Below are 26,264 nucleotides of genomic sequence, written 5' to 3' on the forward strand. Positions count from 1 at the left end.
CTTCAAGTGACACATACTTTTAAGAGCTGAAGACTTTTTCATAAACCCACACATGCTGTCAAATACCATCAACTCTACTGGGAAAGCTGAAGCAAATCTAGGCAATGATGTGAAAACCTTAGTGAAAAGGGAACAGTCACTTTGAAGATTTTATTCATTTGAGAGAGAGAGAGTGTGAGAGAGAGAGCACTTGCCCACAAGCAGGGGGGTGGGCGGTGTTGAGGCAGAGGGAGAGAGACAAGCAACTCCCCACTGAGCAGGAAGCCCAACGTGGAGCTCGAGCTGGATCTCGTACCCTGGGATCATGACCTGAGCCGAAAGCAGATGCTTAACTGACTGAGCCATCCAGGCACCCCCAGAGTCACTGTGAACACCCCAAACACAGGCAGGAAAAGGTCACAAGAGGACTCAACTGCTCTTCCGTGTAGAAGAGGCAGACCGTCTGGCGCAGGATTTCTGAGTGTCTACGTACAAAACACCAGCACCTGAGTGGTGCACATCCACTGTGCTGATACCTGAACCAGAAATAAAGTCATACCAAGTTATCTCCAAATCAAACCAGGGGAATGTGGAATGAGACTTTATCAGCAAGCTTAAAAACAGCTATCAGTTATGTATTTGGGATTCTTTCTAGTTACACAGGTTGTTCAGTTTGTGAAAAGTCATGAAGTAAACACCAGTGACACATTTGTCCGCATATGTGTCACATTTCAATAAAAAGTAAAAACTTTAAAAAAAGGTTAACAGAGGAAAATGTTAGCATTAATGCAAAGTGAAAAGCATTAAAATTCTGCTACTTCAATAAATTTTGCATTTATTCTATCCGCAAGATAACAAGCCCAAACAAAAAAATAAGATGACCTCTTTAAAACGCCACATTGTGAAAAGGGGAAGCTTCAGAAGTCGGTCAGCTGGCCAAGCATTTAGGGAGTGCAGTGAAGCCAAGCCATGCCTACGTGCTAGAGAACTTCTTGAGAAGTCTGTATACACAAAGTGCTCAGCCACTTCCTGTAGGCCTAGTCCACATAGGTTAGGTTCTAAAACCCAGGCCATATATCTTTTGCCCTCATCCAGAGCAGGGGAGAAAACAAACCCTCAGTAACCAAAGCTGAACATGTCTACCAGTGTACAGACCTTTTAAAAGGTAAATGTAATTCTTAATAACAATAGATCTATTTGAGAAAGCTAATGAGTATGCAAATACCACAGCTATCATCTTCATAGGGTTCATGCTACGAAAAGCAACTCCTAAAGCAGAAACTTTCTGAAAGATGCTGTTCAGGTAGCAAAAGAGGCAAGCATCCTCCAGACAATACCACAGTGCCCAGGGCTGGGGGATATAAATCTCTTTACCGCTCTATGCCTTGGTCTCTGCACTCAAAATAAGCTGGTTACCCTACACTGGCAAATTTACTTGTGTATACCTTAAAAAAAGATTGGAAGAGATTTGCTACAAAACTATATATGATAACACACAAAGAAAATCAGGGCCAAGAGGAAAAGGATCAAGCAAATATAACAGTAAGGGTTACCACAGTTACCATGACTGAGCATAAAATTTGGTCCTTAACTTCCCCATAGCCAGAACAAAACAGGAAAGGGCTCTCATTGTAAAAGTGTCCCTCTGTTGATTCCCTGCCACCTCTAAGGCATAGCAATGATTTAAGTGCTGTGAGCAGTAAGACCGATGTCAACTATTTAACTAACTGATTCCTCTGTTAAGAAAGATATATGAACAATCTTTAAGTCTTAGTGACTGTCAAACACAGTTAGGTTTATAGCTACTTCCTTATTTTTCTGGCAGCTAACACCTCCCAAATCAAACACAAATGTTCTTTTCTTCACAAAGAACTGTGGGAAAATAAGCTCAAATCTTGCATTATTAATTTCAATAAACTAAAGAAAATTACTTCAGGTTGTAAATTAATCATTGAACTTGACTGAGGCATTAAGTATAGGTAGGGCTAACGCGGCCAGCTAGATAAAGGTGGCCATTTCAAAAGCACCATAAAGACATCAAGTACAAGGACTACCTCACTTTGGAGCAGACAAAAGTCTCAAGAAGGCAGTAAAAAGGAAAAAAATCACAAAGTCACTGTTCCTGTAAATATTATATTTTCAAAAAAGGAAAATAAAAGTATTTTCCGAACAATTACAAGAAGTACACACATTTGAACTATCAAAATACATCTTAGTCTGTAAGAACATGTAGATATATCTAATACAGGATGAATGCCACCTTTGAATGAGATGCAGTTTAGCTTTAGCAGGAAGAGCAGAGGAGAGAGAGATGAAGTCTTCAATCGACAGACATGTTTCAGCTTACCTGGACCGTAACTTACCAGATCTACAACACTGGGGTATCAAATTAAGACATCTCTAAGATCTCTTCAAAGCTCACTCTGTCCAGGGCTCTGTTCATGCCACCTTACCAGAGGCCTTCCCTGGCCCCCTCGCAAAGTAGCACAGTACTTTTTATTCTTTTTTTTTTTTTTTTTAAAGATTTTATTTATTTCCTTGACAGAGAGAGACACAGCGAGAGAGGGAACACAAGCAGGGGGAGTGGGAGAGGGAGAAGCAGGCTTCCCGCCGAGCAGGGAGCCCGATACAGGGCTCGATCCCAGGACCCTGGGATCATGACCTGAGCCGAAGGCAGACGCTCAACGACTGAGCCACCCAGGCACCCAGTACTTTTTATTCTTCAAGGCACTTATCAGTGGGCCTACTACACATTCATCTCTTCCCCGACCAGAATGCAGGCTCCACACGGGGAAGCTAGCCAGCTGTGCTGTATCCCCAGGGTCCAGAACACTGAGTAGCAAGTAGTAGGCACACAGATAGCTTTCCTGTGAAAGAACAGATCCATTCTACAGATCCAGTGCTAGTCTTCGGGGCACCTGAGTGGCTCAGTCATTAAGCGTCTGCCTTTGGCTCAGGTCATGATCCCAGGGCCCTGGGATCGAGCCCCCCATCGGGCTCCCTGCTCCTTGGGAAGCCTGCTTCTCCCTCTCCCACTCCCCCTGCTTGTGTTCCCTCTCTTGCTGTGTCTCTCTCTCAAATAAATAAACAAAATCTTAAAAAAAAAAAAAAATTCATTCTAGCGCTATAGTTCAAAATACTAAGTGCAATAAAGCATCTTTCCATATATGTCCATATAAAATTCTACAAGTTATTTAAGAATGTAACTTTCAACAAAGGTGAAGGGTATAGGACTTGATCATTAATACTGACAAGAAATTATTCTAAGAGGGAAATATTACTGAGGAAATAATACACAAAGGGTCAGAAGGCCAGGTTCAAACCCTGGCTCTATGTTCTACCGTGGAACGGGGATAAAAACAGTACCTGCTGCAGTGCTGAGAGGATTAAATAAGAACGTACATAGTGTTTATAAATATAAAACTAGGGGAAAAACTTCTGTTCCTTATTTCTTCCCACAATTCCAAAATACAAACAGGGCAAAGGTAACAACGAAGGGAAATTTATTTTTATTTGAAAAATATGGGGACACCTGGGTGGCTCAGTCTGTTAATCATCTGCCTTCGGCTCAGGTCATGATCCCAGGGTCCTGGGATCGAGCCCTGCATCAGGTTCCTTCCTCAGCGGGGAGCGTGCTTCTCCCTCTGCCCGCCGCTCCCCCTGCTTGTGCTTGCTCTCTCTCTGACAAATAAACGAAATCTTTAAAACAAAAAGAAAAAATATGTACATTTCAGTGTTCACTTCTTTTAAAAGTAAGATTATTTTTCCCCAGGAAAACAGAGAAATGATCTGACGTTTGTGGTTATACATGCCTTTCAAGTAAAATGTAAAAATTGCACTGGAAGAGAAAGTTGAAGGGGGCCTGGGAACAGCAAAGTCAGGCTGAGACCCCTGGCGCCTGGGTCACCCACGCTTGTCTCTGCTCCCAGGGCACTGGATTCCATTTGAGGGTGGTCCACACAGCACAGCGACTGCCAGTGCTGTGTTCAGACCTATGCGCTCCCACCAGCTGCTGCCTTTGGCTCTATAATTACTGGGGGTTCTGTCTTACGAGAATACACATACAGCTCACCAGAAGGTGTGCAGATTTAGACCCAAGCGGCATCAATCAGCCGTCGGAATCCAAAAGCTATGGGAACATTTCTGAAAAGTGGCTTCTGCGTCTGTCCCCTGACTGGCTTGATATGGACAGGCCTGTGGCTGGAAAGGCAGCAAGTGATGGTATGATTAACAGACAGCGAGGCTCTGAAGAAATGGCTCGTTCTGGATCCTGGCACTTATCTAGGCCCTACTGTTGAGCAGAAGGGGGTTCTGGATTTAGAACATGAGCCCCTAGGTTACAACATGGTTAGCTGCAAATCCTGAATTTGTTCCTACATCTGTTCTTAGGACAGTAAAGGACTGGGGCAGGTTTCATAGGGTCCAGCTTCTACCTACTTGCCCAAGATGAGGAGGGAGAAGCGAGAGACACTTTGGGAGTTGCTACCCTGATAGAGAGGGCTTCTGTCACGTACCACAGCCAATAAAGCTAAGAGAAACAGCCAGAGTGCCGAGGAGCACAAGCAGTTGCCTTTGGGAATGATTAACTGGGGCGAGCAGCAGTGGCCCAGCCACTTTAGCACCTGTCAGCAGCTGCGGGACACTGATGTCAGCCCAGGGACGGCTGGCTCAAAGACTCATGCCACACATCTGCAACAGCACCTTTGTAATTCCAAACTATGAAAATAAGTACTACATGGGGGATATAAATAGAAAATTGAAACATTTGAATAAAGTATGCTTAAAATCTCATAATATAGTGTTCATCCTCTGAAGCAGAGAACACAAGGTAATGGTTCCCACATATCAGGGAACTGGCAGAATGGAGAGGAGAATTCTTCCAAATGCCTAGTTCATGAAAACCTATATAATCTAGGAGAAAAGCATAATACAGGTCAGAGTTGGCTCAAATAAGGACTCAAACACTGGCATGAGCCTGATGCCACAGAGTGAAATGAGCCACCTAGGTCAAGAATATCAAGCAATTTCATAATAGAAATCTTGATTTGCATCTTCCATTGCCTAGAATCTGGGTCTCCCTGGGCCAGTGAGCATCACATGACTACAGGAGGGAAAGGGAAATGAAGATTTACATAATAACGTCCTATATGCTAGCAAATACTACAGATGTGGTTTCCTACCTGTAACTACTTAGCGTCTAAAACAAAGTTTCATCCAGAGCCTGCCTGCCTGGGTTCCTCCCTTTACAGCTGGGGGGCCTCAGGAAGGTGATGATTTCACTGTGTCTCAGTTTCCCCATCTGAGGAAAAGGAGTTACCATCCAATGAGGTAGAGAATGGTGTGCTGACAGATTTAAGACAATAGGCTAATCAACCTAAAGCTCGCATACTAGTGCCTGGCATACAGCAAGCCCTCCATATGTGTTGGCTATTTCTCACTTTCCTCACAGCACTCTTGTGAAGAAAATGAAACCCCATATTTAGGTAACTGCCTTCAATTGAGAGAGGCGGCAATTCTGCAAAGACAAGCAATTACCTTGTGCAGAGTCACAGAAAGCGACAGAGGTAAAAGCCATTCTGTTCCCACTCTACAACGCTGGCCCTATTACCATTACTAGCCAAGGCCTACTACAAAATAAAGAAGTCACATACCCTCCAATAAGTGAGATTTCCTTAAGGGAGTCAGATTGTGCTTAAAGGAAATCAGAGTGTGCTAATCTGGACATTTCATCTCAACTAAAAATTACTTATTGTCTTCCCAGTTACACAATACTAAAGAACACTGCTCAGGCCATAAAAGCAACCAGCCAGCTTCTAGGGAGTTCGGTAGACCCAGAATTTTCAAAAGCAAGTCTTAAGTGAATTCCAGGGAAGAGGAAAGGGACAGGAAGGGAAAAGGAAGGGAGGGGATTGAAGGGTGAAAAGACCCAATGGAGAACCTCAAAACAAAAAAACCATACACACATATTTTGACCCTGAAGCATCTGCCATGACTTACTAAGCTGAGGGCAATAGCGCCCATCTTAATGAGTGAGCTGGCCTAGTTCCAATACACACACAGCTCTGACATACACAGGCTCAAGGCCTGCAGGGCCCTTTCTGCCCTCTGGGAGACACCTGACAGGTCACAGGTCAGTCTTAAATAACTGGAAGCAAGACGTCAACGAGCAGATAAAATGGGCTTGGAATTTTGTTCCCTTCCTTCTTTCAGGCTTCACATTTTTAGAGGTTGTGTTTAATACAAGACATCAACCCAAGAGGTCAGAAAACCTGATTTCTGGGCCTAAGACGGGCCAGGGATCCCCTCTCCGGACCCGGTCCTCCTTCGTCCGTCGGTCCCTCCCTCGCTCCCCCGGCACCCGCGGGGCCCGGAGCGGGTACGGGGGCTGCTCCGGGCCACTTGCCATCTTCTCTTCCACCCTTTCAACAGTTGCTAGGACTCCGGAGAGGCGGCCCTGGCCGCAGTAACATGTTGTCAGCTCTTTTCTCCATTCACCACCCTCCCCACGGCGGCTACGAGAGGAGGGCGCGCAGCGGCATGGGTGCGAGCGGCGGGAAGCGGCTCCCGCAGGAGCACACGCCGCACCGCGGCTGCCGGCGGTGAGGCCCGGGCGGCCCAGAACCTCGGCCCACGGCCCCGCCGCCCCCGCGGCCCCGGGCGACCGGGACGCCCGCCCGCCCGCCGCCGCCCACTCACCGCCGCACTCGACCGAGTACTGGTCTCCCCAGTCCCCGGACTGAGGGCTGCAGCCGCCGCCTGCCGGGGCCTCCTGCTGCTGCCGGTGCTGCAGCTCCTGCTTGAGCAGCGACAGCGGCGAATAGTGCTCGGTGGCCACGGCGCCCGGGCACAGCCCGGCGGACAGGATCCCCAACAACAGCAGCAGTCCGGCGGCCACAGCGCCGCCCCAGCAGCAGTAGCAGCAGCAGCAGCCGGCAGGTGCCATCTTTCCTCAAGGCGCATGTGCGGCGGCCCTCGCCGCACGGTGCGGCCTCCCAGCCTTAACCCGCGGTGGGCAGGTGGGCCGTGGCAAGGGGGCGGGAAAGGGGAGTAGCGTTGCCTGCTGGGAGTTGTAGTCCCAGTTCGGCCAGCCGCGAGCCCCCTCTCCAGGACTGAGACTACGAATCCCAGCAAGCACCGCGAGGGACAGGCTTTCCGGTCTGGTTTCTGACGTCTTCCCCCGCCACTGAATCGGAAGTTCTCGGCTGCAGTTGCGTGGAAATGGGCACCGGTGGGCGGAGTGGGTTACGGCCAGGCAAGGGAAACACAGAAGGGGTGGCCGCGGGCAAGGGGAACACGGATGGGGTTGCAGCAACTCCTACTGCTGCCTCGGCCTCCTGCCAGTACAGGTGCATCGAATGCAACCAAGAGGCCAAGGAGTTGTACCGAGACTATAACCACGGAGTGCTGAAGATAACCATCTGCGTGAGTTGTCAGGTGTGGGGTGTCCTTGGGAAGAAAATGGCGCGTTGGGATTTGGGGACCATGAGAGGCAATGGGATCTGTTTATCAGCTCTTTAGGGCAGTAAAAACCAACGAGTCTCAGGGTCCTCTAGCATAGTGCTCAGTTCGATACTTGACATTCCTGTCCGGGATCAGTGCAGCCGTAAAATTTACATGGTTACCTATAGTGTTAAAGAACTCACCACCCTATAGCGGTTTTCTCGTACCCGTCATGTTTGCTGGTGAGACCTAACGCGGCGAACGGATCCTCGAACGGAGATGGATGTAGACGTTGTGCTGAGAGACTTAAAGATTGGTTTATGTTGACATTCGGGTTCACGCCCAAACTCTTTAGTTCTTAGCCGTTCTCCCTTTCGTAGATGAATGTTATCCTTACGGTCCATACCCCGTATTAAATTTTCCTGGAATACTTTATTTCAGGTTTCATCCTTTGTGGTTATTGAATGTACAGTATGTGTTGTGTGCAGAGCACTAAGCTTGACGTTGGTGATACAAAATCCAAAAATGATGAAGTAAAAATTTTGCTTTCAAGGTGTTCATAGTCTATAGAGAATGATTTAATGTTTCGAAGGTCACAAAATCGGAGGTTCCTTTTGGGGTATTAGCAAAGAACCTGCCACATGATAGGCAGTCAATAGGTTTTTGTCCCATTTCTGTTCTCCTGATGATTTTCTAATAATAATCCTCCTTAGAAAAACATGGTCTGTAGTAATATATAAGGGAGTAGACAAAGTGTGAACGTGTACCTATTTAATCTGTTGTCAACTGACATAATCACTGTTCCTCTCTCAAGTGGTTTCCCTTGGCAAAATGTCAACCCTGGTTAAATCCAACATGTTGTCTGATCTGTCTCCTCATCCTTGCAGCTGTACTTCAACTGAGGAAAAAAACACCTAAATTCATGACCACTAACCTCATGTAGCCCTTGATGCCATCTGGCCATCACATTACATTTCACTAATCCATTCACGTTCCCACTCTGATAAACCATCCTCACAAACCTTCTCTCTTCTTAGGTTTCCCACATATGCTTCCCTGCTTTGATTAAAAAAAGAGAGAGAGAGAGAGAACTTCCACAAGCTTTGCAACCACATAAATCCAGTACTAGCACCCGTTATTCATACGCTCTTTCTTCCCTCCTTTTAGAATGGATGAACTGTCCGTATACCTGTCTAAAACCAGCGTGCACTTATGCCCTAGATCCCATCCATCCTCTTCCATTTACTTAGGGACATCTCTGCAGCAATACTCTTCTGCTCTCCACTGGACCGTCCCCACCAATATATGTACCAGTCTTTCTTTAATTTAAAAAACACACACACTCTTCACCTCACTTCCTCCTTTAGCTCCTCCTCTTTTTTCCCTTCCCTTTGACAGCAAAGTCCTTTAAGATGTATTTATACTTGCTATCTTTATTTCCTTTCCTACTTTCTCTTGAAACTACTTCAGACCCACTTTCTTCCCACCCACCATTTCACTAGAAACTGTTCTTATGATCACGATCACTGACTTCTACTTTGCTAAATCCAATAGTCCATTCTCAGTGAACTGTCAGCAGCATTTGACCTTATTACTTCCCTCTGGAAACGCTGTGTGCACTTGTCAGGACACCAGACTCTTCTAGTTTTCTCATCTTACTGACTATTCTTCTCAGTCTCATTTCTGGTTCTGCCTCACCTGCCTTGCCTCTTAACCATGGAGTACCCTAAGATCTTGGGCCTCCGTCTACACACTCTCCTTTGAAGAGCTCATTCTGGTTCATGGCTTTAAATTCCATCTAAACTTTGACAATTCCCAAATTTGAACCTCCAGCCTGAACCTCTTCCTTGAATTCCACAGTGTTCGCAAATGTCCAACTACCTACTTGATTTCTCCAGTTGGATTTTTGTAGTTAGGTCAGACTTTCACAGTTAATGGCAACTCGTCCATTTTAATTCCTAAGACCAAAAAACCTTGGAGTCAGCCTTGATTCCTCTTTCTCCCATATTCCTTATTCGTTTGCTTGGCAGATCCTGTTAGCTCTGTCTTCAGATTATGTTTAGAATCCACTGCTTTTCATCACCTCTACAACCATGACCCATGCTGTCATCATGTCTCACCTGGATGATTGTCCTAACTCTTGCCCCTGCACCTCTTCAGCCTCCTTACACGGCCACCAAACTGTGGCTTTTAAAATTAAGTAGATTATATCATTCCTTTTCTCAAACCTTCCATTGTTTTTCCATCTCACTCAAGAGTTAAGGCCAAAATCCTTGCACTGGCTGTAAGGCCTATGTAGTCTCCTGGTACTCGTCCCTTACTCTTCTGCAGCGCCATTGCCTCCTGAATGTTCTTAAACCAGACAAGTTCCTCCCTCAGGGCCTCTGCACTATGCGTGGAATGCTCCTCTGTCAGATGTCTGAAATAGCTAATTCCCTCACGTCTTTCAATTATTGTTATTTTTAACATCTCAGAGAGGCCGAGTCTGACCACCCTATTACAAATCGTGATTCTCCCTCCCGAGTCTGGTATACCTTATCACCTCTCCCTGCTTTATCTTTCCCATAGCACCTGTCATCTTTGAATATTCTATACAATTGACTTGTTATTTATTGCCTGTCTCCTCCCACTGGAATATAAGCTACACAAGGAAAGAGTGTCTGTATAATGTATTCATTAATATAGCTGGCTCACCCAGGACAGTGCCTGACACAGAGTAAGTACATGAGAAATATTTGCTGAATGATAGGAACCATTTCTAGATTTTTAGATGCTCATATCCTTGGCCATTCTGGTGGCCTTGTGAGTTATATGGCATCTAAACTTAATGACTTCTGGACTGGCCCAATTAAATGATCTGTCTTCAAGATGACAACCACATAACTGTGAATATAGTCTTTTGTCCAGAGTAAAGCTGTAACTATCTCTGCAGTTTAGTTAGTGATCTTTAATGATATAAATTAATCTTTATTTTTTTTTAATTATTGGCCTTAAACTAACAAAATCCTTTTCCTAAGAGTCAGAGGCTGGCTTCTCTAGAATTGTATTTGGAATATTGGATGGTGGTACAGTACGTTATGGTTCACAGTCATTCCCTGAGGACATAGAGTGTGTAATATCCTCATTTTTATCATGGTAATATATGCATAGTGGAATTATTTAGGAAAAATCATTTAGTTGATGCTAGACTCTGAAAATTAAACTGTAAAATAATTAATTTTTTAAAGGCTCTCCCAAGTCATGAGAGTAAAAAGTTTTTAGATGTCAGGCTATTTGTTCTGAAAAAAATGGCCAAAGTTTCTATAAGCTGGTAACTCATTCATACTTTGGTCTCTTAGCTGCTGTATTTGGAGTCAGCAGCATACTCAACCTGATCTCCTCCCTGTATTTCTCAGCCTAATCTCCCTTCTTTTCTCTTTGCTCGTCCTATTTTTCCACTGCCATGCCTCCCCACTTGCCCCTCTGGGTTTCCCTAATTTTCCTCCATCTAATGGAAGCATGTCCCTTGCTTTTAGCCACTCCCTCTCCTTCAGCTTTTCACAGTTTATTATAATTATGTTTAAAGATATAGTACTTTTGATATCCTATAGTGCGTGGACTCTTTTATGTGCTCAGATATTTGATAAATTCATCATGGTAACAAAACAAGACTCCTTTGAGATTCTCCTAAATTTTAAGTCTGTTCAGTGCTACAGTATTCAGCTTCCACCCTTAGATGCTGGATGCAAAGATGAATAAGACACTATCGTGCCCTTGAGGAGCTTAAAGTCTAGGGGGTTCCACTTTCAAGATAGGTGTTTGCTGGGTTGCCTGGGTGGCTCAGTCGGTTAAGCGTCTGCCTTCAGCTCAGGTCATGATCTCAGACTCCTCCTTGCTCAGCGGGGAGCTCGCTTCTTCCTCTGCTTGCTTCCTCCCTCTGCTTGGGCATGCTTTCTCTCTCTCTGACAAACAAATAAATACAATCTTTAAAAAAAAGATACATGTTTGCTTATTGTGGAGCTAAAATGAAACAGATTTGAGAATCAGTGGGGAAGGGCAAGGCCCTGGAGATGATGGGGAGGAAGAAGCAAGAATATTCACGAAATATTGGCCAGTTCATATTCTAAAAGAGATGTGATTCACTAGAGAACTGGAGAACATAACAGCAGAAAGTCATTCATATCCATGGTGAGATAGAGGTGGTGGAAGTGTTTGAGTTTCCAGGGTGTGCATCGTCCCCATGCTGTAAGGATTTCCTAGGGGACAACTTTCTCTTTCAGGATATTTGTCTAGTAAGTAGTAAATGGAATGGAACAGTTTTTCCAAAATCGGAAAACATATCTAAATGTAGCCATCTGCCACTAAGATGTTTTACTACATTTGTTTGTTTTGTGTGTGTGTGTGGTTTCCCTCCTTACATTCAAGGTGAAGGAAGCACTCAAAGGAAAAGCAAATAATAGAAGCAGAACAAGGAAAAATTAGGCTGAAGCTGATAGGGAGGGGACCAGCAGACTCTAATGAATTCTCGATGTTTATAAAATACTCAAGAGTGCTAGGAAGGGAAGGCATAGCACATGAAATAGCACATGAGGCCCAAAACTGCACCTTCTATTTGCACTCATGTCACCATGTGTTCATTCCACTAAAGCACTTACAGTAGCAGGCTTATTCGTCTTCCTCTTCTAAACTATAAGGTCCTGGAGGATAGAGACTTACGTCTGAAAGTAAATATCCAGCACCTTGGAAGTGCCTGGTCCATAGAAATGGCTAAGCAAAGAGAGCTGTTCTAATGAATGTTGTAGCCACTCCAAACACGTTGGTCAGACGAGTGATTGTGGAGTGCCATGTCCGCAGGTTCTGGTTCGGCCTGCCTCCTTCTAAAAATTGTCCAAATCCTGGCGTAGACTTACAAGGTCTGAAGATGGGTTTTAGGGAACTTTTAAAGGACAGAGACAAGACCCTTGACCAGCCAGTAGTTTCATTTTACAATGAAGTAGCATCTCTGGTGCTGCAGTGGTTTGTAGGGAGGAAGTGTTTTCCACACGGGTAGCACAGGGAAGGTGTCTAGGAAACAGCTCTTTGTCATGAACATAGGATTTCTGAATCTGCGGCTTCTGTTTAGACCCTGGCTTATTCTTTGCCCAGCTGAAAAACTGCAAAATTATTGACCTCTTATGTCTCAGTTTTATTAGGTGGATTTAAATTTCAAGTAATAGCACATCTCTCTTCATTGGTTCCCTTGATGACTCAAAACCATACCCATTTCTTGTAAATGACATGAATGAAGTGGAGAAACTCTAAGTTGGAAGTGATTTTTTTCATTCCATTTGGAGTGCAGGGTTAATGCTTGTCTGCGCACTTCATTTTCTTCCCTAGGGCTTTGATGTAATTAAAAGGCCATCCCAGCATGTTTGCGTATCCATCACTTCTGGTTCCATTTTATCTTCTCAAAATTTCAAAATGTTCGAATTGTAGCCATTAGAATAGTAGCCTTGATTCAACTTTGTAACTAAAACTCTTTCAAATGTCACATTTCTGATGAGCTTGTTCTTATACACCTGTGTTTTATATGTTCTAATGGTGTTGGGATTTGGTAACATTGTAATCACATGTGTCCAAAAAAAGGGCAATTTCATAGGAGTCACGGAGAGCCTTGCTTCAGGTAACCTAGAACCAAGCTAACCAACCCACTTCCTTACATACAGCTCAGGATCTTCCAGTGTCTTCACTGTCACAGAGAAAGACCATTTTCTTTCCACAGTCTCGATGTTATCGGATGAAAAAAAAAAACAAGTTTCTCTTAGTATCTGCCACCCCTGGATTGTTGACACTGTGCCACACTCTACCTGCTTTTAGCTCTCAGAAACTTTGGGTGCGGGAGTTACTCCTCTGAACCCCTTTCTCCAAATCACGTTTCAAAAAACCACAAAGTTGGTGGCCGTCTAGCCAACAGGGAACAATTTCTCAATAAAAGTACATTATAAATTTATTTATTTATCTTATAACTCCTACAAATTGAAAGTAGAATTTTCTGGGATACTTTTCTGCCTCATATCAGTCTTTAAATCAAATGTCTTTTTAGCTTCTTACATATGAGATTAAAAGATTACTATCTCTCTGTTAAAAGGATTTAAGTTCCCTGGTTAGCTTTCTGTAAGAGACCAACCCTAAAGGACCTCGTTGGCAACCCTGTCAGGACCCCTCTAACTCTTGAGAGCTTTTTCTATATCTTCACTTAATAAACTTCTATCGCTTTACTTAAAAAAAAAAAAAAAAAGATTACTATCTCTCACCTAGACGATTATAGTCATTTCTGAAACCATGGCTTCTATAGGTGAACATTTTGTGTCTGAAGAAAAGTTAATTTAAATAAATGCTAAGATGTCCTTATTGCCATACAAGTCCAAAACAGATTCTGCTAGTTTGAAATCCTTTAAGATTTCAGAATGTTTAAATTTGCTTGTTCTAACATTATCTCACATTATTTCAGAAATCCTGCCAGAAACCTGTAGACAAATATATCGAGTATGATCCTGTTATCATCTTGATTAATGCTATTTTATGCAAAGCCCAGGCCTACAGACATATTCTTTTCAATACTAAAATAAATGTAAGTTGTAATAATTTTTTTACTTTCTAATTTTACTTGATGATGCTTTTGCACTTTTAAAGAACAATAATTTTGACCACAATTAAAGAACATTATTTTTAAAAGAAATTCGAGGGGCGCCTGGGTGGCTCAGTTGGTTGGGTGTCTGCCCTCAGCTCAGGTCGTGATCCTGAGGTCCTGGGATCAAGCCCCTCATCGGGCTCCCTGCTCAGTGAGGGGCCTGCTTCTCCCTCTCCCTCTGCTGCTCCCCTTGCTTGTGCTTTCTCTCGCTCGCTCTCCGGCTCTCTGTCAAATCAATAACTAAAATCTTTAAAGAAGAGAAGAAAAGAAAAAGAAATTCTAACGAGGATGGGTCTTTTATCTCAAGAATGTAAAAAAAAAAAAAAAGAATGTAAGTTTCTAGAAATAACAATCATTAATAAACAAGGTTCACAATGTTCAGGGAGTATTTAAGAATATGGTCACTGGGAGGAAACTGACAAGCCATAATCTGGATTGCCTTTTAGTAGGTTACCTTTTAAAAAAGACATCGATTATTTTTAACAATAAAATTAAATATATCCAGGTAGGGAGAGAATTACACCTAGAAGAAGTAAGCAAACGTTAAAAGAGAAATATTTTCTTTTTTTTTTTTTTTCTTTTAAAGATTTTATTTATTTATTTGACAGCGAGAGAGACAGCGAGAGAGGGAACACAAGCAGGGGGAGTGGGAGAGGGAGAAGCAGGCTTCCCGCCGAGCAGGGAGCCAGATGCGGGGCTCGATCCCAGGACCCTGGGATCACGACCTGAGCCGAAGGCAGACGCTTAACGACTGAGCCACCCAGGCGCCCCAAAAGAGAAATATTTTCAAACAATTTATTGCATTTTATATTCTACTGAGGGAATCCCTCCCCTCCACCCCCCAAGTTAAATAACCAGGGCAGTTTTTAAATTGCTAGAGCGTTGATTCCCAAACTTTGGAACACAATGGAATCACATGGGTGAGAGGGAGGGGATGGCAGTTAATCCTTCCAAGCAAGGCCTCACCCAGAATCAATTAAATCAGAATCTTTGGGGATGGGTTCAGGCATCAGTGTTTCTTAAAACTCCCCAGGTAATTCCAGAGTGGAGCCTATTAGAAGAAGCTCAGAAGCCCACACTGATACCTATTCCTGGACTACATTGTATTTGCACACTTTCTTTGACATAGAAAGGCCAACCCATAGAGTAATGTATTTTTTTTATTTTTTAATTTTTAAAGATTTTATTTATCTATTTGAGAGAGAGAGAGAGAGAGAGCGCACATGCTGGGGGTGGGAGCTGAGCGCAGAGCCTGCCTAATGCAGGGCTCAGATCCCATGACCCTGAAATCATGACCTGAGCCCAAACCAAGAGTCCAACACCCAACTGACTGAGCCATCCAGGAGCCCCAGTAGAGTAATGTATTTTAAAAAGTCAAATCTTGGGGCTCCTGGGTGGCTCAGTTGGTTAAGTGTCTGACTCTTGATCTCAGCTCAGGTCTTGATCTCAGGGTTGTGAGTTCAAGCCCCATGTTGAGCTCCATGCTGGGCATGGATCCTACTTAAAAATAAAAAAATAAAAAGCCGATTTTTGTTGCCTGGTATTTTCTTTTTTGCCAAAATTTCAGACTCTTTAAAATTGCAGGGGATTTTCTACCTTTTAATTGCTGTCTTCAATATATGAATTTATACTCATCAGGCATAGGGCCATTTTTTTAAAATATGTTCAGACTAATAGTTTCCTATGAAGTATGATGGAATCTTCAGGTTAAATCTATTCTCATGGCTGCTTCCACCTATCCATGAGTCACATAAATTCTGTGCCTGATTCTGTTCTGATTCAGGACAGATGCCGAAAATGTAGTGAAGGGTGAACTACTGTTTAAAGCAGTGTTTCTTAACTAGGGGTATACATCAGAATCCTCCTTCCCACCAGAACTGTTTCAAAATTACATGTCTAGGATTACTTCCAAAGATCCTGGATCAGGATTAGGGCCTAGACATTTGCAGTCTGAAAAATCTCCCCTGTGATTCTGATGGATGTTGTTGACAAAGAACCACTGGTTTACAGACAACACAATGACACACTTAACTTGGCAGTTCTGAATTTGAAAATCTATGAAATGGGAGGCTCTTCAAAACCACAGATACTTAGCTATGTCTGTGCCTATTTGGTATTATGTATAATTGTTTCTTTACCCAATGAATGGCATTGTCTTTTTGACTCCCAGATGCATGGAAAACTCTGCATATTTTGTTTGCTTTGTGAAGCATACCTGAGATGGTGGCAGCTTCAAGATTCAAACCAGAACACTGATCCTAACGACTTCATCAGATATGCCAAAGAATGGGATTTCTATAGAATGTTCGCGGTTGCCTCTCTAGGTAGGAAGAAGCCATGCTTTCTATTCTTAGTGAACTAGTAACCGCTATTCTGAATAAAAGTGAGGTGGCTGGTCTTAATCATTGCTAAGAGGAGGAGGTTAATACAGGACTTGAGACTAAATGTTCAGCTGTGTCACCAACCTGCTAGGTGAGTTTGTCTAAATCAGCTGCTTTTTTATTTGTTGCCACACATATGTTATGGAAATGGTTATATTTAGCAGATTAGAGAGTTTCATAAAATTATCTTGAGGCATAATATTGTGTTTTTGTTTTTGTTTTATTTATTTATTTGACAGAGAGAGACACAGCAAGAGAGGCAACACAAGCAGGGGGAGTGGGAGAGGGAGAAGCAGACTCCCCGCCGAGCAGGGAGCCCGACGCGGGGCTCAGTCCCAGGACCCCGGGACCACGACCTAAGCCAAAGGCAGACGCCCAACGACTGAGCCACCCAGGCGCCCCGAGGCATAATATTGTTGATAAAATTCCTCAAGTTAACTTCTCAATTGTCCAATTTAAAGATTACCTAGGTCCCATCTTTATTGAAACAGTTTGATAATTGCCAGACATTATCCAATGTATTATGCTAATTGCATTGAACTAATGCAATCTGTTTACTAGGGAATACTTCTTATTTATCGGACTGCATACAGGGAAAGTGGCTACTGCCCCAAAATTCCTTCAGTTCCAGAATTGCTTTTCTTGAGAATTTGAATTTTTGACGTAGGTCAGAATTGTATTAATTTCTGTGACTATTTTCTTATTTACTGTCTTCCATGCTTCTCTGCTTCTAAACTCTTTGATTATAAAGAAATATTATTATAATAATATCAAGTCTCCAGTTCACTGCAGTGTTGGATTTCTGGACTATGTTGTCTTTTGTCCCATTTTCTTCTCAGTCTGCCCTCACTCCCTTGGTCCCCTTATGCAGGTCTGAGGTTCTAAAATGTTTATGCTGGGGTGCCTGGCTGGCTTAGTTGGTAGAGCAAGTGACTGTAGATCTCGGAGTTATGAGTTCCAGCCCCATGTTGGGTGTAGAGATTACTTAAAAATAAAATCTTTTAAAAAATAAATAGGGGCGCCTGGGTGGCTCAGTCGTTAAGCGTCTGCCTTTGGCTCAGGTCATGATCCCGGGGTCCTGGGATCAAGTCCCGCATCGGGCTCCCTGCTCAGCGGGAAGCCTGCTTCTCCCTCTCCCACTCCCCCTGCTTGTGTTCCCTCTCTCGCTGTGTCTCTCTCTGTCAAATACATAAATAAAATCTTTAAAAATAAATAAAATTTATATGCGAAGAATTCCCAAACCTACATAATAATATAAAAAACATCCTTGAAGGGGCGCCTGGGTGGCTCAGTCAGTTAAGCATCTGCCTTCGGCTCAGGTCATGATCCCAGGTCCTGGGATCGAGTTCCGCGTCAGGCTCCTTGCTCAGCAGCGGAGTCTGCTTCTCCCTCCCTCCCCCTGCTCATGCTATCTCTCTTGCTCACTCTCTCTCTTTCAAATAAATAAATAAAAATCTTAAAAAAAAAAAAAAATCCTTGAAAACACTGCCTAAGCCAAGAATGAGAACCTGATATAAATTTAAGCTTTAAAGCAAAGGCTTTTAAAATTTCTAAGGGTAAACTCTTTTATGTCCATAATTTTTAATACGAAAAATAAACCAGGCTTATTTCCAAAGTTTGGAATTACTGTAGCACCTACTCTATAGCAGATATTTTGACACTCAGTCAGAAATCTTTTTCTACTGTTACTTAACTTTTTTATCCAGTATTAGGTGATGAACCCCTAAAATAGCTTATAGAAAATGTGTTACATAAATACAGCATTTTATAATTTAAACATTGCTTTTGGGGCTCCTGGGTGGCTCAGTTGGTTAAGCAACTGCCTTCGGCTCAGGTCATGATCCTGGAGTCCTGGGATCAAGTCCCACATTGGGCTCCCTGCTCGGCAGGGAGTCTGCTTCTCCCTCTGACCCTCCCCCCTCTCATGCTCTCTCTCTCTCTCTCTCTTATTCTCTCCCTCAAATAAATAAATAAATAAAATCTTTTAAAAAAATAAACACTGCTTTTACAGTTTTATGAACTTAATGTTCACAACCATCCTCTTTGGTAGGTAGGTTGGCGTTCTCCCCTATGTATGGCTGAGGAAGCATAGAAGTACTTGGAAGGCAGGTGATTTCCCCAAAGTCCTACAGCCGGTTAATGTCAGCACAGAGACAGGTGGCTCTCTGGGCTCCCCGTGCGGTGTCTCTCCATACAGCACTCTGTAGGCAGGTAGCTGGTCTCGCTGAGCCCATCTGATCCACGAACACCTCGGGAGTAGAGGCTCCAAGGGCTGGTGCAGGTGCATAAATCTCTCGAGTTCGGAGTTAGAAAGATGTGGAGGTTAACTGGTCCGCCCCTCCGTCCAGCACAAGAAATCCTTCTCTCAGTTCTGCAAGGTGGTCTAGCTTTGTTTGAATCTCCAGTGACAGGAGACAACCCACTATTGTTAGATCATTCTTGTCGTTAAGGAGTTCTTTGTTGCTGTTATTAAAATTATTTTTGTCCAAATCCCAGGCTATAAGATCTGCCTATTTGAGCAGATCCTTGCAGTTGACAAGTCCTCGAGTTACTTTGCAGGGAGATGGGGTGTCTCCCCTGAGGGATATATCAAATGTCATATAGGTCAGCCATCCAAAATTATTTTTACTGATTCTAAATCACCTGTGTTTGGAATCTTTTTAATTTGGCTCTATTTGGTTATACAATATTTTAGGAAAAATACAGTTGTCTCTCCTATAATTTGATATATGTGTTCCAGGAAAAACCTGATTCTGCAGAAACCTGAATAACACAGCTTATGAGGAAAAATAAAATTAGGGACAGACCCCTCAAAACATACGTAGCTGGGTAATCAGAGGACTAACAATCTTAATAAACATAATATCGCAGTTGAAAAAAATGTTAAATTCCTAGTTAATGGGAACAAAACAGACTGTGCTCTGTCCTGTGGACCCAGTGGAACTGTGGCTTCTGGTCTGGACTCAGTCTATGAGTACTTTCCGGAAGGATAAGGAATAGCACTCAGAAAGTTTGTTGAAATGAGTAAGGGAAGTTTTTTTTTTTTTAAAGATTTTTTAGTTTTTATTAGAAAGAGAGAGCACAAGCAGGGGAAGCGGCAGGCAGAGGGAGAGGGAGAAGCAGACTCCCCACTGAGCAGGGAGCCTGATGCGGGGCTCGATCCCAGGACACCGGGATCATGACCTGAGCCGAAGGCAGACGCTTAACCATCTGAGCCACCCAGGCGCCCCAGTAAGGGAAGTTTTAAAATTAGGTAACAGTATTCAAAATTTGTAGATAATAGGCAATAAATAGTGGGAGACTGAACAAAGAAAACATCTTCGCGTGTAATTTTTAGGGTGGGTCCCAGCTTTCAGACTTAAAAATTTCCTCCGTGCTCCTGTTTTATTCTTTCTGTGGAGATCTGGAACACTGAAGTTGTTTAAACAGAACCTTCCTTCCTAGAAAGAACTTCCGAGAGCTGATGATTACAGTTCTCACGGACTTACTTTTACTTTAGTGGGCCATGAAATACTTCATGAAAGAATTGCCGAAATATGCTTCTGCAATCACACCAGCAGGATTTGACACAAAAGGCAGGGGCTTATTTATTTTAAAAAAGGGGGGGGGGATAAAGAAAATTTGATCTTGATGAAGCAGTTCTAATGAAGTCAGCTGATAAGTTGTATTTTGGAATTGTGGTTTCTTTGTTTTTAGAGAGAGATGGTTTGGATAGAGACATCCATATTTCTGTTTTCCATTCTCTCCTTAGAACAAACTGCCTTTTTTATTGGCATTTTTACTTTCCTGTGGGTAGAACGACCGATGACAGCGAAAAAAAAACCCAACTTCATTTTGCTGCTGAAAGCATTATTATTATCTAGCTATGGAAAACTCTTGCTGATTCCAGCTGTCATTTGGGAGCATGACTACACACCCCTGTGCCTCCGACTCATTAAAGTATTTGTCCTTACATCAAATTTTCAGGCGATTAGAGGTATGCTTATCTTTTATTCTGTCTTCTCAGCCTCCAACCCACATACAAGCTTAAAGCCTTATTTCTCCAACTCCGTCTTATAAACCCTGTTAAACACGGGAATTCTCCATAGAATAATAACAGCGCCTGACATTTCTCTAGTGCCTTATACATAGCACATAGTCTGTATTTGCTCAAATTAACGACATAGTAGTTTTTAGTTTTCGGAATGCTTTCATGTGCATTATCTCAGTCCTGGGAGGTTGGTAGGGCAGTCCTGATTACCCCCACTTTGTGCATGACCTGCCCAGATGTACACGGCCCGGCACTTGTCAAGCCAGGAAGCACAGTTCCTGCTATACCAACAAAGGGATGAGCAGCCCTGTGGGTCTTCATTTTTCCCATCCATTGTGAGAAGGGTTATTTTAAATGAGCCTCCTAACTGATACTTTTTATCGAAATGCTTATCATCTTGTAAACTGTAAAACTGAGAAAGCTCCATTTTTTTTTATTTTCTCCTTCCATATTCATGGAAATCTGTGTCTTGATTTCAGGAGGAGAAGCTTAGTGTTTTTGTTATAAGCACATGCTGTGTTTCTCTTCAGAGATGAAAACGTGGGAGAAGGTAGCAGCCCAGATGAATAAGAACGAATAGAGATTCTCTAAAAAACAGCTTTACAGAACAATTCCATTCATAATGCCACAGAATTTACATACCAATATCACCCTAATTCAACTCTTAAGAACTTATGAGTTGCCTTTTCCTTTTCAGTGACCCTGAACATCAACCGAAAGCTCTCCTTTCTGGCCATCTTGAGTGGTTTACTGATGGAAAGCACCATGGTCTACTTCTTCCAGAGGATGGAATGGGATGTGGGAAGTGATTGTGCCATCTATAAATCCGAAGACTTTTGAAGAGGTACAGAAGCCTCTCAGTGTCCACACATTCGGACAGGCATCCTCCTCAAACAAGACAAACGCCATCATAAAATAAGGAGGTGCCCTTCCATGACCCCTCCCCACCAGCCCCTGATTGCCCCTGGGTCACTCTGTCCCCCCCGAGGACTGTAGTGTGCATCTCAGGGTCCTTGTCACCCTCAGGGACATCCACATCTGTGTTCTGTTGCTTCTAGAGGCTCTGTTCTCCACTTCTCTAATAGCTGCACCCCACACCCCTCATACGGAGACCTCAGGCTCTGAAATCTGCTCTCTCCCCTCCACCATCCCTGCTCTGGGCTGCCTTTGCACCTCCAGTCCCTTGACCCCCACTTCTGGCCTACCTCGCCTCTCTTTTTACCGTATCTGCAAATGTAGGCAGCTGCCGATTCATCGCCATTAGTCCCTTGAAACTGTCTGCTTCTTGCCCTCCTGCCAGATGTGCCTTCTTAGAGCCGTTTGGGTGAGTCTCCGTCTGTGTTCCCTGAGTCCAGTGCTGCGTGTGCACAGAGCCTCGGCTGGCCCTCAGTGTTGCTCCTCTGCCTTCGTGGTCACCTCCAGGGAACCTCCCATCCCATGGATCTGGAACCTTCCCCACGCTCATTCCTCCCAGGTCTGCCCTCACTTTGCTGAGAGTCAGGCCCATTACAGAGTCCTTGAACTTCCTTCCTTCTTCAATCCAGAACTGCTTTGGTTGCCTGTCTTCTTTCCTCCTTCCCTCCCTCCTGGCCCGGACTTGTGCCCCTCTTCCTATCTGTAAGTGTCCTCCCCCACTCTGGTCACAGTCAGACTCCTGGCCTGCAGACTGTGGCGGCTGTAGGGTCGGGGAGCAGCCTCGGAGGCTGGGTTGTGGGGTGCAGGTGACGAAGGCACAGAAGCAGCAGGGAAACAGCCCAGCTCCGAACCTTCTCCACCTCTGCTCACTCATCAGTCCTGTGGCCTCAGTCTCCCTTCATGCTGGGTCAGTGCTCCTCCCTTCCAGGTCCCATCACATTCAGCGGAATGTGCCACTCTCAATACTCCTTTTATTATCCACAGTTGGATTCTTTATCATCTGTGGCATGACCAACTACGTCCGAAAAAGAGAAGACATAAAATACAAGCTCCTCATGTGTGTTGAGCAAAATGAAGCAAAGATTTGGATACGCTTCCTGAAAAAAAAAAGCGATGGTTACGGCATCGGAAACCGCCCAAACTATCACGCGCCATCCCTCCCCCGCATATAAGAGACCGCCAAACCATATATAGATACACACAGACAGATGCAGAAACACAGATGCAAGGGCGCTGCTGTAGGCAGTGAGGTCCATCACAGGCAAAGACTCGGGCAACGCAGACCCCTTCAGGTAAGCACTGAACTGAAGGAGGAACGTGGATGCACGGCTCGCACATAATAAAAGATCTGTGTTTCTTTCCTTTGACATGTTTATATCTCTTCAAATGTTAAGTTATTGGTTCTAAATAATATATTTAAAATCATATTTCGTGTTCCTACAACAACAGAAACATTGTTCTCTTAATAAAGTCAAAATAAACTGAGCTTTTGTAAATTTTTTGTAAATTTCCGTTATTTTCCCCTGTAACTAACTTACTCTTTAGAAATGGCTGATCCAAAAATAACTAACTAAAACCAGTGAAGTGTACGCTTGACAAGGGTGAATTCTATCACAGTAAAGCCGATGCTAGATAAATGGATAAGATAGCACCTCCGCCTTTTCTCTCTCCCGGTTTCATTTACTTGTTCTTTTTTAGTCATCATTTACTTATTCATGCAGCAGGAATTACTGAGCACCTACTGTGTGTGTCAGACAGCATGGACACAGTGGTGAGCAGCCCTCTTAAAGTTTATGGAGCATTGGAGCACCTGGGTGGCTCAGTCAGTTGGGCATCCGACTCTTGATTTCGGCTCAGGTCATGATCTCAGGGTCATGATATCAAGCCCCACATCGGGCTCCGTGCTGGGCACGGAGCCTGCTTAAGATTCTCTCTCTCCCTCTCCCTCTGCCCCTTCCCTCCACGCTTGCTCTCTCCTCTCTCTCTCCCCTACCTAAAATAAATCTTTAAACAAAAGTTTACAGAGCAGTGATAGATTTGGAAACATGAGAAGGTGATGACAGTACAGGGTGATAAGTACCGTGAAGGGGTAACATGGGGATCTAGGGAGATGCAGAGTAGGAACACCTGTTCCCCTCTTAGAAGTCCAGAAGGTCCTCCGACAGGAGGGGGGAGAGGAAAGGAACTTTCCAGTATCCCCGGAGGGAGAATAACTACGCATGCCAAGTCTTAGAGGGCAGAGAGTGTCACGTGTGTGTGCAGGGAACTGAATATCCCGCACAACTAGGTGGAGTGTGGGCACTGGGAGTTTTAAAAATGATACCAGGAAGCCATGTAAAGTCGGATAATGAGGGGCCTCGGGAATTGTTACTTATCCCAAGGATCATGAAACCAACACAGAATGTTAGAAAGAAGGATCCAAAGTAAAAAAAAACAACTGGAATGACATCGCAGAACAGCCATAGGATGGAACCTGTAAAAAGCAAGGAAAGAGGGAGCAAAATACGGTTTAAAGGAGTACAACTGAAAAGAGTCAATTAAAAAACAAGTATTAAAGGGGCACCTGGGTGCCTCAGTCGGTGGAGAGTCTGCCTTCGGCTCAGGTTGTGATCCCAGAGTCCTGGGATAGAGCCCCGTGTTAGGGGGTGGGGCCTCCCTCTCCCTCTCCCCTCATGCTGGCTTTCTCTCTCCCTCTCTCTCAAATAAATAAATGAAATCTTAAAAAAAAAAAAAGTATTAGAAAAAATTACAATGTGATATGCTGATCCCACCTTCTCAAATATTTGACCTGTCAACCCAGATAAGTGAGGATAAACACATCACCAATTTTTTACTTTATTTTTATTTATTAATTTTTAAGTAGGCTCCACGACCAGTGTGGAGCCCAACACAGGGCTTGAGCTCACGACCCTGAGATCATGACCTGAGCTGAGATCAAGAGTCGGATGCTCAAACGAGCCACCCATACCACTGATTTATTAATGCATACACAATACATCCCAGTCTTTCTTGAGCACCTTAGAAGTATGTGCTAATTTTTTTTAAAACAAGTATTAGAAACCTCTTTCCTTGGTATCTGTGAGCATGAGCCAGCTAAGGCTGTGCAAGGTATGGTAGAGGACTAAGAGGAGACCCATCTGATCCAACTCTGATCTTAGAGTCCATTCAGCATGCTGTTTATTACATCAGGGTTGGACTCCAGGAACAGGGTGGAAAGGCTGCCCTAGGGTGCCCAGTAGGTGCACTTGAACAAATGATTAGTTCTCCCCCCTCCCCTCACTCCACCCAACAGAGTTCATCTTTCCCTACATATTTTTCAACATTTCTTTATGAAAAATTTCAAAGATACAAAAAAGTTGCAAGGATTCTACAGTGAAAACCCATATACCGACCGCCTACATTTACAGTTGTTACATTTTTCTCTTCTTTTTAAAGTTTGTCCGGAGGCAGCAGAATTGCTCAGTCAGTTACACTGGGAAGTTACAAGGTAGCAGCGGTGCTTCTGTGCTTTCCAAGCCCCACCCCTCCCGTGCGAAATTGAGATGTGGTCTAACAACTATAAAAGGTAGTTGTAAGAAAATCCACTGGAAGCTATAAAAAGTCACTTTCAGGGGTGCCTGGGTGGCTCAGTCGGTTAAGTGTCAGACTCCATTTCGGCTCAGGTAGCGGGATGGAGCCCCAAGTGGGGCTCCGTGCTCAGCGGGGAGTCTGCTTGAGATTCTGTCTCTGCCCCTCCCACTTTCAGATATCGCCACTTTCACCGAAAAGCATATGCACTCAAGCAATTGCAGAAAACCTGCTTCGTACAGTCTGATCCGTGATGGTCACACCGTGGCTACTCTGACAGGGCCCACTGCTGGCCCTGGAGTTCTCAACGCCGCCCAGAACCGGAGGAGAGAGAGTGCCCTATTCATGAGAGCACAATATGGACTAATAAGGCATATGGAAAATAGACAAGTGGTCTTTGGTCAAAAGATTTCTACCCCAGTGTTTGAAGCCCTTTGAACTAAGTTGGGACATTTACATCACAGTGTATGTAAGAGCCAAAGGCATTTTTTTTAAAAGGTATTTACAAAACAAAAAGGCATCAATTAGAAAAGTTAAAGATATTTTTTAAATCACAGTCTTATATGAAGAAACTGAAGCTTGGATTGGTAAAGGGATTTGCTCAAGGTCACACAAGCAGATAGTGACAGAAATGGGATTAAAACCTTGGCCTCTACTCCTAATCTAATGGGGGGGAGGGGCGCGGGCCGAGGTTGGGGCTGTGTTGGTCTCCAGCCCCATCTAACGCTGCAGCCTTGGGTCTACCCACCTTCCCTTGTTGAGAAAAGGGTAATTTACTGTTCTTCAAATACAATTAGGAGTAGAGAACAAGAGAGGGGTTTTTTGTTTGTTTTTTTAATACAGAACTCACATGAATAGGACTAGATTTATTAGTCCTTTGTCTCCAAGGGAAGAAGCTATAGAAAGAAATGAGCATTTCACTGTAGGCTTTTCTCAGTGGAACAGCTGTGAGCCTTAAAGCTTGGCTTGTCTCTTTCTGGTATCTAACACATCTAGCCATAACCTTTCATTATAAAATTGGGAACACATTCTCAAGGGAAATGTTATTAACCTAAGACTAAATTTAAAATGTTCTCTGGCTCCTGAAGAGTCAACAGAGGAAAAGCACTACAAATAAGCAAGAACCCCAGGACCCAAAACAGGATTCTATTTATTTATTCCTATTTGACAAGTATTTATATATAGTGTGAGCCAGGCACCATACATGACTTATATATGACTTCTTATATATATTATGTATATATATCTTTACTTTGAGCCAGGCACTATTTTAAGGGTTTTCTAATTAATAAGTCATTTTATC

General features: G+C 43.7%; 2 protein-coding genes across 7 annotated transcripts in view; one reads left to right on the plus strand and one right to left on the minus strand.

The window, feature by feature from the left end:
- TTC13 (tetratricopeptide repeat domain 13) overlaps positions 1–7,004 on the minus strand; it is a 91,543-nt gene extending 84,539 nt beyond the window's left edge. For all 5 annotated transcript variants that reach the window (XM_032430278.1, XM_032430277.1, XM_032430276.1 and 2 more), the window contains exon 1: positions 6,676–7,004. In XM_032430278.1, the coding sequence (XP_032286169.1) occupies positions 6,676–6,922 (247 nt within the window). In that variant the 5' untranslated portion in view covers positions 6,923–7,004. The remainder of the gene's footprint in view (positions 1–6,675) is intronic.
- A 144-nt stretch (positions 7,005–7,148) lies between these two features.
- On the plus strand, positions 7,149–22,875 carry ARV1 (ARV1 homolog, fatty acid homeostasis modulator). Of its 2 annotated transcripts, none has more exons than XM_032430371.1 (6): positions 7,149–7,401; positions 13,889–14,008; positions 16,239–16,392; positions 20,201–20,425; positions 21,177–21,323; positions 22,379–22,875. In XM_032430371.1, the coding sequence occupies exons 1-5, from the start codon at positions 7,198–7,200 to the stop codon at positions 21,317–21,319; spliced, it is 846 nt and encodes a 281-aa protein (XP_032286262.1). In that variant the 5' UTR covers positions 7,149–7,197; the 3' UTR covers positions 21,320–21,323; positions 22,379–22,875. The 2 variants fall into 2 exon arrangements, with proteins under 2 accessions (XP_032286262.1, XP_032286263.1); XM_032430372.1 differs by lacking the exon at positions 22,379–22,875 and adding an exon at positions 21,780–22,372.
- Positions 22,876–26,264: the final 3,389 nt, after the last annotated feature.

The sequence above is a fragment of the Phoca vitulina genome, unplaced genomic scaffold, assembly GCF_004348235.1.
Source record: "Phoca vitulina isolate PV1807 unplaced genomic scaffold, GSC_HSeal_1.0 scaffold43, whole genome shotgun sequence".
In the NCBI taxonomy this organism is placed as follows: domain Eukaryota; kingdom Metazoa; phylum Chordata; class Mammalia; order Carnivora; family Phocidae; genus Phoca; species Phoca vitulina.

Coding starts and splice junctions, on each gene's coding strand:
- ARV1 (XM_032430371.1), top strand. CDS start 7,198: ATGGGCACCGGTGGGCGGAGTGGGTTACGGCCAGGCAAGGGAAACACA. Junction 14,009..16,238: donor TTTTCAATACTAAAATAAAT/GTAAGTTGTAAT, acceptor TTTGACTCCCAG/ATGCATGGAAAACTCTGCAT. Junction 20,426..21,176: donor AAATTTTCAGGCGATTAGAG/GTATGCTTATCT, acceptor TTTCCTTTTCAG/TGACCCTGAACATCAACCGA.